This window comes from Typopeltis vanoorti, chromosome 8, assembly GCF_054136105.1.
Source record: "Typopeltis vanoorti isolate ZY-2024b chromosome 8, IOZ_Tvanoo_1.0, whole genome shotgun sequence".
NCBI classification, from domain to species: domain Eukaryota; kingdom Metazoa; phylum Arthropoda; class Arachnida; order Uropygi; family Thelyphonidae; genus Typopeltis; species Typopeltis vanoorti.
This window is the reverse complement of record NC_143556.1, coordinates 151,033,703-151,050,084: the sequence shown is the minus strand read 5'-3', so window position 1 is coordinate 151,050,084 and position 16,382 is coordinate 151,033,703. Positions and strand designations below refer to the sequence as shown.

At 36.9% G+C, this 16,382-nt stretch overlaps 1 protein-coding gene and 1 non-coding gene across 2 annotated transcripts in view; both read left to right on the top strand.

Annotated features, from left to right (window-relative positions):
- The window catches only part of LOC150104429 (uncharacterized), a 137,472-nt gene that overhangs the window by 80,305 nt on the left and 40,785 nt on the right, over positions 1–16,382 (top strand). Inside the window, exon 4 of the mRNA XM_090396481.1 lies at positions 4,301–4,502. Within this exon, the coding sequence (XP_090252607.1) occupies positions 4,301–4,502 (202 nt within the window). The remainder of the gene's footprint in view (positions 1–4,300; positions 4,503–16,382) is intronic.
- On the top strand, positions 14,337–14,418 carry TRNAS-GCU (transfer RNA serine (anticodon GCU)). The gene has a single exon. It is a non-coding gene; the product is annotated as a tRNA-Ser (tRNA).

Below are 16,382 nucleotides of genomic sequence, written 5' to 3'. Positions count from 1 at the left end.
TCATCAGTACAGCCACTCTGGGCTGGCAAACCATGCCTTAGATACCCACCATAGAATTCGTTGGAAGAAAACAAAAATAATACACAGCAGAAAGTTTAAATACGAAAGATTATTCAAGGAATCATCAGCAGCTCTAAAAAAAACGTTCCTAACCTCAACAAATTTGGATGCATGAAACTACCCCAAATTTGGGAGACTTACGTTATGAGAACTTCAGCCCTACTGCCAAGACAACCAAATTAGCCTGCCAGAGTGCACCATTAGGACTTTCGGAACAATATTAGTTTCTTGCTTTCTTCCTCATTTGCTTTTGTTAGTGCCTGCATGCACATACCATATCTTTATGTTCCTGAAGATGGCAACGTGACATTGCCAAAATATAGAAGTTATTCATTAAAGTTACCTTTAATTAATATACTTTGTATGTGTTGTTAATTCCGTAAACTAATTACCAGTTATTATTATTATTATTTTATGGCATCTCTGTGGAGTCCAGCAGAGACTCATCGTGGAAGGCTAAATTAATCATCATACACACAAATCCTATCATTCGTTTCCTGGAATCCATTCACTGTTAAGGAACTCTAACCAATTCTGGCAATCCATTCCAACTCTCCACTGAAATGCAAAAAATCTGGTCTGCACACCCTACTAACACACTCTTACACAACTTCCACAGATGTCCCCTAACGCTCTATTTGTTATATATTGAAAATTTTCATTTGCATTGATTTTATAAAACCCCTTTAATATTTTAAGTATCTATCATGTCTCTTCTTTTCCACTTATCAACTAAAATTTGATAATTTTATTATCAAATTTTACCACAAACCTTCAACCTATGCTTGTAGGGAGCATTCCGCAACCTGTTACCATCTTGGTCACTCATCTCTGAATCCTCTCTACCACCTCCTGATCCCCAAGGAACACAGGTGACTAAACTTTTGCACAGTAGTCAAGATGTGGCCAAAGATAACAACTTATCTTTACTTGTTAGCATGTTTTGCATCATCTAAGTAATCCTTTGAGCTATTTTACCAGCTTTTGCAATATGCACTCTGAACTTCAACTTTTTGTTCACCATTATTCCCAAGTCCCTCTCTTCATCAATTTGCTGCAATCCAATGCCATCAATATGATGCACTATATGCAACCTTTTCAACCCAAAGTGCTTACATAACCTTACGTTTTGCCACATTAAATTGATAGGCATTATCCTTTGACAACAATGCCAATTTCTTTAAATTATCCTGCAGGATATCTACATCACCTTTATCAACTATTGCTCTCCCCAGTTTTGCATCATCAGCAAACAGAATATTCTCTCCTAAATCTTTCCCTATGTCATTGATATACAAACTAGAGTAGTGGCCCTAGAATGACGGTGACTAGTGGAGTACCTGAGGTACTCCACTAGTCACCGTCATTCTCCTAGATTCTACGCTACTATATGCTACTTTCTGGTGTCTGTCTGTATGTCAGCCACTGCCCTTTCCATGCTACTAGCCTTATATTCATTCTCATCCTCTCCAGTTTTTGTAATAGTTTTCTGTGTGATATTCTGTCAAATGCCTTGGCAGTGTTGAGCAATATCATGGTAAAGTGGTCAGCCATGCTGACCACTATAGTTATTGCATCCCTATCCACCCCACTGGTTATTTTACCTTTCACCAACTTTTCCAATACTTTAATAACCACTCCCAATATATTAGTTAGTCTATAGTTTGCTACCTCTGTCTTGGAGCCACATTTATGCAATTATCCTGCAGGTTATCTACATCACCTTTATCAACTATTGCTTATCCTCTTTCCACTCTCTTGGAACCTGTGTGTTGAGGCTTAAGTGCTGTGAAAACACCATGTTGAAGGTTTAATGGAATATTTTCTGCACTGGAAAGGATTAAAATTAATTTTAATGCTTTCTTTTCTTTGCTATCAATTCTGGTTATTTTTCTTGGAAGAACAAAATCTACAAATAGAAGGGACCACTGAGTTCTCCCTCCTCTCATCCCTTCTTGCCAACTTTTACATGGAAAATTTTAAAAAACAAGCCATAGGCTCAGCATCCTCTCAAACCTTCTATCTGGCTAAAAATATGTAGATAATGTGTTCTCTATTTGGCCTCATGGCCCAGACATATTAGACTCCTTCCTCAGTCACCTCAATAGTCTACATCCAAGAATCCAATTTACGATGGAAAAGGAAAATAACAATAGTTTACCCTTCCTAGATACCTTAATAACATTCTTTCCTAATGGTAACCTTCTCTGTATATAGAAAACCTACTCACACCGGCAGATACATTCACAAACTCTCCTACCACCACCCTACTCAACAATATGGCATTATTAAAACTCTAACCAATAGATCCCACAAGCTTTGTTCCAGTGGAACCTCCCTTTCAACAGAACTCAACCACACACACAATACCTTCCTTTCCAATGGCACCATGATTACAGAATTAATTAGTTCCCTGGCCATCTCTTCAGAAGGACTTCAGAAATGCTATCACTATACCCTTCATCCATGGCACATCAGAAAAAATAGCCAGGTCCTTAAAGTACAACCTCCACACAGCATTAAGCACCACCGTAAACTTACTACCCTTATCTGTTACACCAAAGATCAGCTCCCTCCTCGCTGTGCCTGAAGTATATAAAGTATCCTGTTCCTGCAAGCTGGCTTATGTCACACAGACAGGTAGATCAGCAACTTTCCATTTAGAAGAACACAAATTATACATCTGCAATCAGGACTATGGTCAGTCTGGCCTTACAGATAATATGTTGGATATAACCCACAGGATCTGGAGAAAAGTCATAGTAAATTCAAAAAAGAAACTGTTTTTAGAATATGTGGCAGCACTCAGAAATCAACTGAATTTAAATAAATAGGGTTGTATAAAACTTTCCAAAATTCGAGAAACATTAATTATCAGAGATCCCACGTTACATCCTAGACCACCTACAAAACACTCATAGAGGGCATGCCACCTAGATAGGACTTAGTCACCCATGTGTTTCACTTAGTATTGTATTGTATTGTATTTGAGTGTGTTGCTACAAAAGTTATTTGTAATCCCTGAAGATGTCTCAGTGACTGAGACGAAATACTGGAAGCATTAAAATTAGTTTTAATCCTTTCACAGTGCTGAAAATATTCCATTAAACCTCCAACATGAGACAGTGAAGCAGAAGAGTGTGAGAGGAAGAATTTTGTGTAGCCAAAGTATGATAGGTATGAAGCTAAGGAGAAGAGCAGTGATTGATTATGAATTTCATAATAGCTAGAATGTGCATAATAGCTAGAATGGATGTGTGGGATAAATTTGAAGTTAGGAGAGAGATTTGCTGCATATGGTCTGTATTTGAGTGAGAGTGGCAGTGTAATGCTGTGTAGATTGTTGATCAGAGGAGGAGAATATGTAGCCAGTCAAAGAAATGAAGGCTAGATGGTGGGTCTGAGTGTGAGCTACTTGGATCTCTGTGAGAACAACAACATACATTGCACACTTCGATTGGAAAAAGCCTTAGTTTGATTCTCATTGTGATGAGAGGAGTCTTTATGTGGGCTTTTTTCAATTCAAGTAAGTCGTTATAGGATGTACAGATACAGTTGCTCTTAATGTAGCAGGTATCTTTGCATCATTGTTAGTGACCAAATATGCTACTCTCGGCATTCTTTGATTCTCATGCTAATTGTCTCAAAAGTACCAGCACAATGAACTCAATATCTTGCAGCCTCTTATGTGTTTAGTGGCAAAATCAAGCACATTTTGAAATATGAAACAAGCTTATGAATTATATAACTTAAAAATGGTTGTAAGTTGCTGTGATAATGAATAACATCACTATAAAAATACACTGTTCTAAAATGCACTCTTTTGGTTCATTTCCATACTCTATGCATTCTTCCTATGAAAGGTTATAAACTGTTTAACTGTGGATGGTATAGTGATGTTTTTAAGACATTTTAGTCTTCTTGAAGTAGCTAGTTACTGTACTGTACCTGGAGCCACATTAATAATAATAAAAAAAAAAGTGTAGATATTTGCTTCAGATTTTGTGCTGTCTTTGAGACTTCATAATTTGTTTCTGGTAATACATTCTATGTAATTAAGTAAAGTTTAGTAAAATGGTTGTTAATTAAAGGTCCTTGAACTAACAGTTCTGTTAACTACTTTGACTCTAAATCTGTGAAATTTGAAAATACTTTAATGGCCCACATTTTACAACACTTTAGAATGAAGCTTTTGATATAATATGCAGGGAATTATTAAAGCAAACTTTTTTCAGTTTAGATTTTTTGACTTATCTACTGAGACTAGAAGGTTCAAACATTCCATATAATCCATCAAAAGAAGACTTCAGTCAAAAAGATTTTAGTATATTTCTTGTGGATATGCAAAATAAAATGAACATATTTGTTGAAAAGATGAAGGAAACATTAACAAACTGCACGTCTCTTATCTTACCTTTATGCTGGAATTCACACAAAATTAGGTAAGTTTTTATTTTTCTTCTTAGATTTTCACTGATACTTGACCATATTCTTTGAGAATAATTGAATTTTGAATTAACAATATATGGATGATTACATATAGAATAAAATAAAGATAAATAATAAAAAATATAATATAAATATAATATATATATATAAATAATAAAATAAAATAAGAAATAATAAAGATAAATAAAATAAATAAAGATGGTTATATATGGAATATATAGAGAGAAGAACATATGGATGCATAAAACTTCACAAAATTTGGAAAACAATCATCAGAAGTCCCAGTTTACATCCTTGGCCACCTAAAAACACCCATAGAAGGTGCATCAAATAGATAAGGCTTTAGAATCACCCACATGTTTCATTAAGTATTGTATTGTATTGTATTTGGGTGTGTGTTGCAAGTGTTTGTACTCCATGAAGATGTTTTAATGAAATATTGGAAGCATTAAAAGTAATTTTTAATCCTTTCCTAGTGCTGTCAATACTCCAACATGATGTCCTCTCAGCACTTAACACACCGATACTATTCAGATTCTACTGTGAGGCCACAACTGACTGATTTAACATTTATCTCCACAACTTTACATCTGCAAATTGCTGCATCATCTCTAGTTGAACATATACCAATATTACTAATGTTTATGTTATACAATAATCAGGAGACAGCTTATGGGTGTAGCATGGAATGAGGAGTTAGCTGGAAAAGAGATCAATGCAGCTTGGAGCATTTTCAAGAACTATCTAGTAGAAGCAATGACTAAATGTATTCCAAGGGTCAGAAGGTTAAATAAGATATGATAGAGACCTCAAAGTTAGTAAGGGAATGTTATAGGTTCAATATTGGAGAGGTTCTACAGAAAACAGGGAGATCAAGGGAGAACCAGAATTCATCCCTGGAAACTGTATAAAGTGATAATAACCAATTCTATGAGGATTACAAAGACCAGGCAAGGCGGGTGACTTGGTTGGTAAGGGTAGCAAAAGTAAGGTATGAGCAGCAGTTAGCTAAAGAAGCCAAAAAGAATCCTAGGGAATTCTTTCGATATGTAGCCAGCAAAAAAAGAATGATTATGGAAGGATGACATTGATTGGAGAAAATGGTATAAAGACAGCTGTTGCAGAAGATATAGTGGTGATACTTAATGAGCAGTTCATAAAGGTCTTTCAATCTTATGAATGTGACTTCATGGAGAGATTGAGACCTGTTGATGATGGGAAGGAGAGACTGACTGTAAGTGGACAAGAGGTGTATGGGGAGTTGAGTAAACTAGATGTTAAATAAGGCTGTAGGAGTTGCTAATATATCACCACATATTCTAAAGGTATGTGCCAGGGAGTTGACATCTGCCTTGACATATTTTTTAATATGAGTCTTGCACTGGGTCAAGTTACTAAGGAGTAGGAGGAGAGCAAGATTGTGCTGCTTAATAAGGGAGGTGATCGAACTCAAGCATCAAATTATAGGCCTAATCTGTGTATCAGGTATTGTGGTTAAGTTGTTGGAGAAGCTTGTGAGAACTAGGATTCAGAATTGGATTGACAACAATAGTATTATCTTTCATGGACAGCATGGATTTGCTAAAGGGAGGTTGTTTTAGTAATCTACTTACTAATTACAATAAAGCTATGACTTCATTGGACAGAGGAGAGGTATACACAGCAGTATACTTAGATTCTTCAAAGGCTTTTGATTGATTACCGCATTATAAGTTGATAGTCAAACTAGAGCAGATGGGGTTGGATATTAGATTAGTGTATTGGATTGGAGACTGGCTGTCTGATAGGTATCAGCAGGTTGTTTATGGAAGGGAGCAATATCACAGAAAAGGAAGGTCACTAGTGGTGTGCCTCAGGAGTCTGTTTTAGGGCAATTACTGTTTAACTTGTATATTAATGATATTGGCGAAGATTTGCATGGAGATATTCAGTTGTTTGCAGATGATGCAAAGTTGGGAAGAACTATGAAGAGTAGAGAAGATGTTGTTGCTCTACAAAGAAGACTTGAATAAATTGAGTGATTGGGAATGGGGATGATAGATCAATGTTGCAAAGTGTAAGGTTTTTAAAATTTGGAAAACAAAGATGGGATGCAAATTTTATGCTTTTTTGGGAATATATTGTTGGAGGTGGAGGAAATAGGTCTTGGGGTGATAGTGGATAAGGATCTGAAATTTAGGATACACATTGCCAAAATTGTGAAGACAACACAAAGACTTCTGGGAATGATGTGAAGGGCACAGACTTGTAGAAGTAGGGAGATTCTTGTTCCATTGTATAAGGCTTTGATTAGGCCACACATTCCATAATACAAATTATTTCACAGGCTAGTATCTACAGCTGCTTTATATGCACAGAAAAATGTCCACCTTTCTGAAAAATGCAATTTCCTCTCATAGATGAAATTTTGATTTGAACTCTTAAATAAGTCGAAATATATATATATATAAGAAATTGGACACATCATTTCATCCTAATTCCAATACACTGAACAAATATTATTTTGTACACTTACACAAAATACTGTGCCCAGATTTGGTCATCTGGTTTCATGGTTTCAAAAGGATGTAGAGATGTTGGAAAGGGTCCAGAGGTGGCTGACTAAGGTAGTTTCTAACCTCTGGAATGTTGAGTATGAGGAAAGATTGAGAAGATGCAATTTGCGAATTTGCTGAGTCTGGTGGACAGGAAGAAGAGGGGAGATATGATAGAGACCTCAAAGTTAGTAAGGGGTTGTTACAGGTTCAACGTTGCAGAGGTTCTACAGAAAACAGTGGGAGATCAAGGGAGAACCAGAAATCATCCCTGGAAACTGTATAAAGAGGGTGTGAGCAGGGGAGTGAGAAACAAGTTTTTTTGCATGCAGAGTTGTGAATGATTGGAATGCCTTGCCTGAGAGTGTCTGCAGAGAATTTGAGTGTGTTTAAAGCACCATATGATGAGCTGTGTGTATGATAAAAGGAACTACCAGATGAGTCTTTGACTCCATGGGGTCTTTGGTGATAATGATGATAATGACCCTGGCAGCATACCACTAAAAATTTTAATTTTCTAGATACTGTTCTCCCTTTCCCCTCCTCATGCACAACTTACTGATGCTTATCTGACGACAGCCAGTTACCTGTCTATCTCACTAACCTGGTGTCTAACTCTATCCATTCCAATTTCATTATCAACTGTAGCGTGGCAATCTATCAAATGTCTTTACAAAATCTAATTACACCACTTTATATGCATTTCTCTTGTCTGATTCTCTGTCACCTTGTACTGTATAAGTGATCAGTAGTAAATTGACCTCCCTTTAACAAAGTCATGCTAACCATTACAGAGAACACTGCTATTATCAACCAGTTTTGTATCCTGGTTCTCACCAAACTTTTCAACATCTTAACTACAATTCCAGACATATTGATTGGCCTATATTTTGTATTCTCAGTATTATCACCACCTTTGGGAAGGAGAACAATTTTATTCTCTTTTCATTCCTTTGAAATTTTCCCTGTTATAAGATTTGTTAAACAGGTACACACAAAGGTAGCTGTGTTTCCCTGGGACATTCACGTATGATATGTCATATGTCAAGTCCTGTTGCCTATTAAGGCAATAGGACTTGAATAGGAAATGAATATGAGATTGTATACAAAATTGGAGAAATGAGAGTAATATTATCTCTGAAGGTCTGCATAAATTGGTTAAAGGGTGTGTTCTTTTGTTTCAGTAATCTGATTAACTTTTAAAGTAACAAGTAATTGATGGAAGAAACGCATACCCAGCATTTTTTTTTTTTTTTTTTTTGCGAAAGCATATGGTAGAATGCTACATGTGCTGATGTTTAAGCTACACATATGGGATTAGATATCAGGTTGGTGAGTTAATTTGGAAATTGGTTGTCTGACATATCAGAGAGAGATAGTTGCATATGGAGAAGCAGCATCAAGGCAAAGGAAGGTCACCATCAAGGTTTAACATTGATCATTACTGAGGATTTTGTATTTTATCTTTATTATTATTATTACATATCCATGAGCCTGCCAACATCCATGGAGTTGGTAGGCTCATGGGGAGTTTTATGGGAGTTTCATTCAAATGACAACATACTTGTCATACTGAATCACCCACAGTTCTTTACCATACTCTTATGTGACTTTCAGGGATGGCCTCTGATTCTTTCCCTCTCATCTTCTACTCATTTTATGAGTATTTTATTTTATTTTATTATGATGAGTTTGGCAAGTGCAAGAAGAATGATTGTTATGGGAGATTTTAATTACAGTAGTATAAATTGGGGAGAGGAAGATGCATGTAGCAATAAGGGAATGGAATTTCTAGAATTCTTGAGGGAAAAATGTCTTAGGCAGCACGTAATAGAGGGAACAAGAGGTTCAAGAGTTTTGGATTTGGTTATAGCATCAGAAGAGTTGATGATAACTGAGATAACATCCCCACCAGTTGGAGAGAGTGACCATATTGTTTTGACTTGGAAAATGAACAGACATGCAGGAGTATCAAAGAGACTGGAACTTATGTGGAATTATAAGGCAGGTGATTATAATAGTCTAAGACGTCAACTTGGGGAAGTTTCATGGAGGGAGGAACTGGAAGGCTGGGATATCATTAGTGCGTGGGAAATTATGAAAGAATATTTGTTAGCAGCAATAGTAAGTTGTATACCACGAGTGAACAAGAGGACACAATTTGGAGTAAAGTGGATGACAAACAATATTAAATAGGAATTGCATGTGAAAAAGAGGCTATGGAAGAGATATAAGGAGACAGGTGAAGAGAAGATGCATGAAGAATATAAGACACAGGCCAGAAGATTGACTAGTATGGTAAGGAAAGCGAAACTGGAATATGAGAGGAGATTGACCCTAAGATCCAAAGAAAATCCTAGGGAATTTTTTAGCTATGTGGCCAGTAAGAGGAAAAATGACTGTGGTAGAATGATATTGTGGGATAAAAATGGGAATAGAGTGACTGATGCAGAGGACATAGTGGAATTGTTCAATGAACACTTTATTGGAGTATTTCATCCTAGAGGAGTCAGTTTTAATGGGGAAGGTTCGAGGTTTAGAGGTACAGGAGGAGAGTCTGTTTCAGATACTGAGTACTCTGGATGTCAGTAAAGCTTTGTGACTGGATGGTATTTCACCATGAGTTTTGAGAGAATGTGCTAGGGAATTGACAGTGCCTTTAACGTGGCTTTTCAATGAAAGTCTGGCTTTGGCAAAGGTGCCCAGGGAATGGAAGGAAGGTAAGATAGTGCCATTGCATAAGGGTGGTAACAGACTGGAAGTGTATAATTATAGGCCTGTCTGTGTGTCATCAGTAGTTGTTAAGATCTTGGAAAAAGTAGTGAGGGACCATATACAGCATTGGGCAGATGAGGATAATGTTATCTGTGAGAATCAACATGGATTTCTGAAAGAACGCTCTTGTTTTAGCAATATGCTAGCCTTTTATAATAAAGTTACAAGAACATTAGATGAGGGAAAGGCATATACTGCAATTTTCTTAGACTTGGCGAAGGCATTTGACAGGGTGCCACATGATAAGCTGATATTTAAGTTGCAGCACATGGGTCTGGATGTCAGATTGGTCAACTGGATTCAGAATTGGCTGTCTGATAGGTATCAGAGAATTGTGTATGATGGGGCAGTTTCAAGGAGGCAGAAGGCTAAAAAGTGGGGTCCCACAGGGCTCAGTACTGGGACCTATATTGTTTAATCTTTATATCAGTGACATTGTCAGTGGATTGCAAGGGGGATATTCAGTTGTTTGCAGATGATGCGAAGCTGGGAAGGATTATTAGTAATAGTGCAGATGTGGTAGCCCTGCAAGAGGATTTGAATAAGCTAGATAGATGGTCAAATGAATGGAGGGTGTCAGTTTAATGCAGCAAAATGTAAGGTCTTGAGGTTTGGGAAACATCAAAGGGACACTGCATACTCTATGGGAGGAGTTATACTGGAGGAAGTAGGGGAGACATGAGGTCTGGGGTTGATGATTGATAGAAACCTAAAATTTAGGGGACATATTGCAAAGATGTTGAAGGTAACACAGAGGATTGCTGCAATAATAAGAAGGACACTGACCTGCAGAGATAAAAGGGTTATCATTCTGTTGTATAAGACACTGATCAGACCACACTTAGGTGTGGTCTGATCACACTATTGTCTGATCACAATATTGTTCTTAAATTTGGTCCCCATGATTTGAAGGGGATAAATTAACTGGGGAAAGGGTACAAAGGCGGATAACAAAGATGGTTTCAGGACTGTACAATGTTATTTATGAGGATCGGCTGAGGGAATGTGGACTGCAGAGTTTGATGGATAGAAGAAGGAGAGGTGATATGATTGAGACTTTTTAACTGTTGAAAGGTGGTTACATGGTTAACACTGGGGAGTTCTTTCACTTGGTTGAACAGCAGGAAGGAGTGATGACCAGAGGCCATCCCTGGAAGTTACGAAAAGAAACCGTGAGCAAGAGGGCGAGGAGTGGTTTCTTTGCATGGAGGGTGGTTGAACCATGTAATGCATTGCCGGATGGAGTGGTGAGAGTGAGAATGGTCAATGAGTTTAATGAGTGGTATGATAGACTTTGTGTTTCTTGGGGGGGGGGGGCCTCCCCTCGATGAGTCTAGAGAGACTGTGTTTCTTAGGAAGGACCTCCCACGATGAGTCTTTTGATTCCACAGAGGCCTGGATAATAATAATTAAAATATATATCACTCCCCATGCACTTCGTATCCATGAAATGGCAATGTAATATCGATAGTATTGCAATTTTAATGTGCTCTTGACAAGCTTGATGCATGTATAAGTTAAAGCCAGTTGCATGGTTAGCACCTGTATTGATTTGGAATTAATTTCCTTCTTTCTCAGCAAAACAAATGCTTGACTTTTGCTGTTAATAACATGCATTAATTTGATTTATTTAATGGTTATACCTTGTTTCACTAGAACAGTGTTTTCCAAAGTGTGGTGCATGTACTCCTATTGCAGAAGGTCTTTAAGTGGTACAAGACACTTTTTTTTTAATGTTGATTTTTTTTTTATTTTAGCCACCATATTGCAGATAAGTGAACGACTGTTCTCTAATTAATTTTTCAATAACTAAAAATTCTAAAGAAAGTTTTTTTTTTAAAATTTAATTGCTTGCTTTACAATTCTAAATTCAAATAGTTTGAATCACACAGTCAGAGCTTTCAGTTTAAATTTCATTCATATTATTAATTTATCATTGAAATTTAAATTCTATAATTATTAATGAATTTAACAATTCAAAGACACAAATATTAAAAATTGCTTTTATAACTGTATTTGGATGAAACATAATTATAAATTCTCCCAAATTATCTTTTCCTGAGAGGGGTATGCTGGTGTTACTAAAATTTTAAATGGGACACGCAGATACTGGAAGTTTGTGAACTACTTCATATCTGGATTAAAGAAAGTCGTAGGAAGTTTTTCCACTTGGTTATACTATAAATTAAAGATACCAAAAAATTATATGCTTCGTTTAATCCTTTATCCAAGTGTAAGCAAGCAAGTTTGCGCCTGAACTATTTTCAGGCTTGGGGCAGCTCGTATAAAGAAGCTAATGACTTCACATCCCTTGCCTTAGTATCCCATAATGCAAAGCACATCTCCTTACAGACATGTGCTTTGCATTATGGAATACTAAGGCAAGTGATGTGAAGTCATCAGTTTCTTTATACGAGTTGCCCCAGGCCTGAAAATAGTTCAGGCGCAAACTTGTTTGCTTACACTTGGATAAAGGATTAAACCAAGTATATAATTTCTTGATATCTTTAATTTATACTTCATATCTATGATATGTCAACGTAACATCAATGACACTGCAATATAAATGTGCACTTCACATCCATCAAAAGCTTGATTTGAATATGCATCAAAGCCAGTTGCATGGTTAACACCGGCATTGATTTGAAATTAATTTCCCTTTCTTTCTCTACAGAACTTTCTCTGCTCACACCCTCCTTATACAGTTTACAGCAATGGCCTCTTGTTCTACCCCCCTTCCACTCTATGAAAAATCTCTTCCATGTCAACCCGATAACAACCCATGACTAGCTTATGTCTCAATCATACTCTCTCTATATATTAAAATATGAAGTGAATAGTAGAGATTATAAAGCCTACACAAGATACCTACATGAAGAACCTATTTACAGGAAGATACCGACATAAACAATCACAGAAATGTCCAGAATACCTTCAGCTCAATGGAACAACAGAGATAAATGTGGATCTCAGCTACTGTTGTACACTAGATGAACAGTGTGATATTGAATTTGATAACCAGCAAACAAAAACGGTTGCTGACATTCCATGCAATGGTGAAATTTTGGAAAACGAAGAATCTGAAGAAAGAGATGGTTGTTCTTGTCATTTGAAATCTGTAATTCCAATCTGCCTAGTTCATAGTCCAGTTATTGATGAACGACACAAGCAGCATGACAGTGATAGTTCAGATTCTATATCTGAAGGACATTCTGCAAGAGCTGATTGTAGTAAACAAAATTTTCTTCCTCTTTCTCAAAGCCAGACTGAAGATGGTAGCTCTGGAAGTATAGCTTCTTCCAAAGAAATGTCAGTTCGCAGACATTCAAATAATTTTTTAATTAAAAGCCAAAATGGATTCCTTGATTCTGGTGTATCAGAATCTGTCATGACTAATTCTTGTGAAGAAGCTTTAGAATTCAGTGGCAAAAATCATCGCTCCACACTACCACCTCCCAGTGAATTGGGAGGTGGCAATCCATTCATGTTATTCTTGTGTTTAACATTGCTTTTACAACACAGGGATGTGATTCTGAAAGGTAGCATGGACTACAATGAAATAGCAATGCATTTTAATAAAATGGTTCGTAAACATAATGTTCATAGAGTTCTGCATCAAGCAAGGGGAATGTATTCTGAATATCTACAAATGGGTTGGCAAGAAGATAGCTGGCAGCCAAATACTGATTCACAAGTTTGACATATATTTTTTGTGAATATGACATTAAAATATGTTCAAGAACTATTTATTATATGAACAACCATGCATGATAATGAACTTCAAAGTGAATATTACTTAAGACTAATATTTTAATTAGTTTTATGAATTATCATGAAGTGTGAATCTGATTTTCTTTAGGATTTAAACTTTGGGTGAAACACATCTGATCATGACATCTTTCAGCATTTGAACTATTTCAGATATCATAGTAATCTATGAATGTCATCATTATGTTGAGATTCTTTATGTATAAAACTAATTGAAAATTTTCATTAATTTAGCATTGTTTGTTTTTAAATGTCATCTGTGTTGGTCTATAAATTTATTCCATCCATCATAATTGGTTTCATATTATGCTACTTTAACGTTTTAATCGTGATTCACTTTAAGATGATTTTATATTCTTATAGATAGAATGTAAAAGTAATTTAAAATTAAGAACAATGAAAAGACAGTGGATTTTATGTTAATAACATGCTTTGCTTTCAGAATGACAGTTTTAAGTTAACATAGGAAAAGCACAGCATATTCTATTAATCCTGTCTTATTATTCCTAAGTTATGTTGAAAAATATCAAACAATGTGGTAGAGTCACAATTAACTGACCTACATGAACCCAGAATTAGATACATAAATAGCATATATTTGAAAATTCCAGTTAATATGAAAAAACAATGTATCCAGTGTTTTATTGTAAAGTTTATATGATGTTTGAAAAGCAGAATGCATGTCAGAAACAGAATTGTTATGAATGAGAAAGTTAAAAAAAAGTTTTTATTTCATAAAAGACTTGGATTGACGAGGTGGCCGAGTGGTTAAGGCGTTGGACTGCTAATCCATTGGGGTTTCCTCGCATGGGTTCGACACCCATCCTCTTCGACATCTGCTTTTACAGTCATCCATCCTTTATGTTAGTAGCCACAGCCTTTGCCTGATAATTATAACAGCTTCCTCTGTCATCATGCTCAATTTAAGTTTATTTTTGCCAGCCTGGTTGGTCGAGTGGTTAGCGTATCCGCTTTCCAGCCAAAAGGCTGCAGGTTCAAATCCCACCCAGGCATGGGTATTTGTGATTGTCTGTGGAAATAGTGCGGTAGATGGCGTTGGTGTAGTTGCGGTTAGTTGTAGAGTAGGTGTCCTCTCTCGATGAGTCTTTGGACTCCCTGGAGGTGTTATGTAATAATAATACTCTCCCTCCTCCTATTCACAAGGCTTTGCAATTTCATTTCTCTCAATTTGTCTTGTATTCGCATTCTAAAGACCATTGACCACTTTTGTGAATCTTCTCTGGATCCTTTCTAACATACCTTCTCACCATGAAAACCCAGTTACCAAATCTGTGCACAATAATCCATATGAGATCTGATCAAGGCCTTATACAATGGCATCATAACCTCTTTATTTCTGCATGTGAGGATCTCCTTTTATCATTTTTACTATCATTGCCATTATCCTGATATGCAGCTGCTTGCAGATATCTGATGCAAAATTTGGGAGCAATGCTTGTATATAGAGGTTGTTGACTTCACAAAAATTGCCCTAATATCCCATTATTATTATTATGTTATGTCTGCACGGTTAGCCTAGTGGCTGTGTGCTTCCCAACCATATGACTGGGGAAGGAGTGTCCCAGGTTCGATTCCTGTCGAAGACGTGAGGAATTTGAGGATCTTCCTCAGCCATAGCCAAGTTAGCCGATCATGGGCACGGGCAGTAGGGTTTTTTCCGCCAGTTTATCTGGCATTTTTCATCCCATAAGCAGGCAAACCGGCCCCATCTACAGCCATAAATAATTAACCCCTCACAAGGGGTCTCAACTCCCCCCAATAGGGATGGGGGAGAAAAAGGGAGGAAACTCCATACGAATAAATAAATAAATTATTATTATAAGGGTGTTTCATCTTCATCAGGGTGAAATCATGAGAAACAGTGTAAAGAACATAGAAGAGGATGGCTTACTTGAGTAGGAGGAGGAGGTATTTGAGGAAATAAATAACCTTCATGTCAATAATGCACTAAGATTTGATGACATCACGCGTATTAAGGGAATGTTCCAGGGAATTGGCAGTAGTAGACCTGGTGATGTGGAGAGGAGTGAGAAGAAAATGTATAGGCTGATTAGCTAAGCAAATTCTGGTTGGCCAAGTGGTTAGAAAATTACTTTTCAACCAGTAGGCTGTATGTCTGAATCCCCCACCATAGGCATATGTTGTTTGAATGTCTTGAGTTGGGAGATGAATTTTATCACTCTGGTTTCACCACTAACCCACTTATTTGGTGGTATACCAAATAAGTGGGTTAGTGGCCCTTGGGTAGTGGCCCTTGCCTTAATGCACAGCATTACACATATCCACAAGGAGATGTGCTTTGCATTATGGGAAGGGCCACTACCCATACCGGTTTCAACCTTTATTGAGGTCTTGACAGTGGGAGCTAGGCCCAGTAGTGGAGACACCAAAGCAGAAGCAATGAGAGGTCATCCCCACCATCATTCTCCTTTGAAGTTGAGAATGAATGCTGTCATTAAGAGGATGAGAGCTAGAATTTTCTGTTATGGAATGGTCATGATTGGAATGGATTTGCCATTGGATGTTATGTGTGCACTTAGGGCAAATCAATTAAAGTACAGGTATGACAGCTGGTGCAAGTAATGTGTGTCCTCCCATGATGATCCCCTGACACCCTGGACGTCACTCTTAGTAATAATAATTAAATATATTTACTCCACACGTGAGATATGAGAATCCATAGCAAATTGGTGCCATGTGTGGGATGCAGGTAAGGGTTCAGAAAGAAGCAAACTGGTTGCTTTTTTCTTAGAGTTGTATGAGGAATGCTCCAGA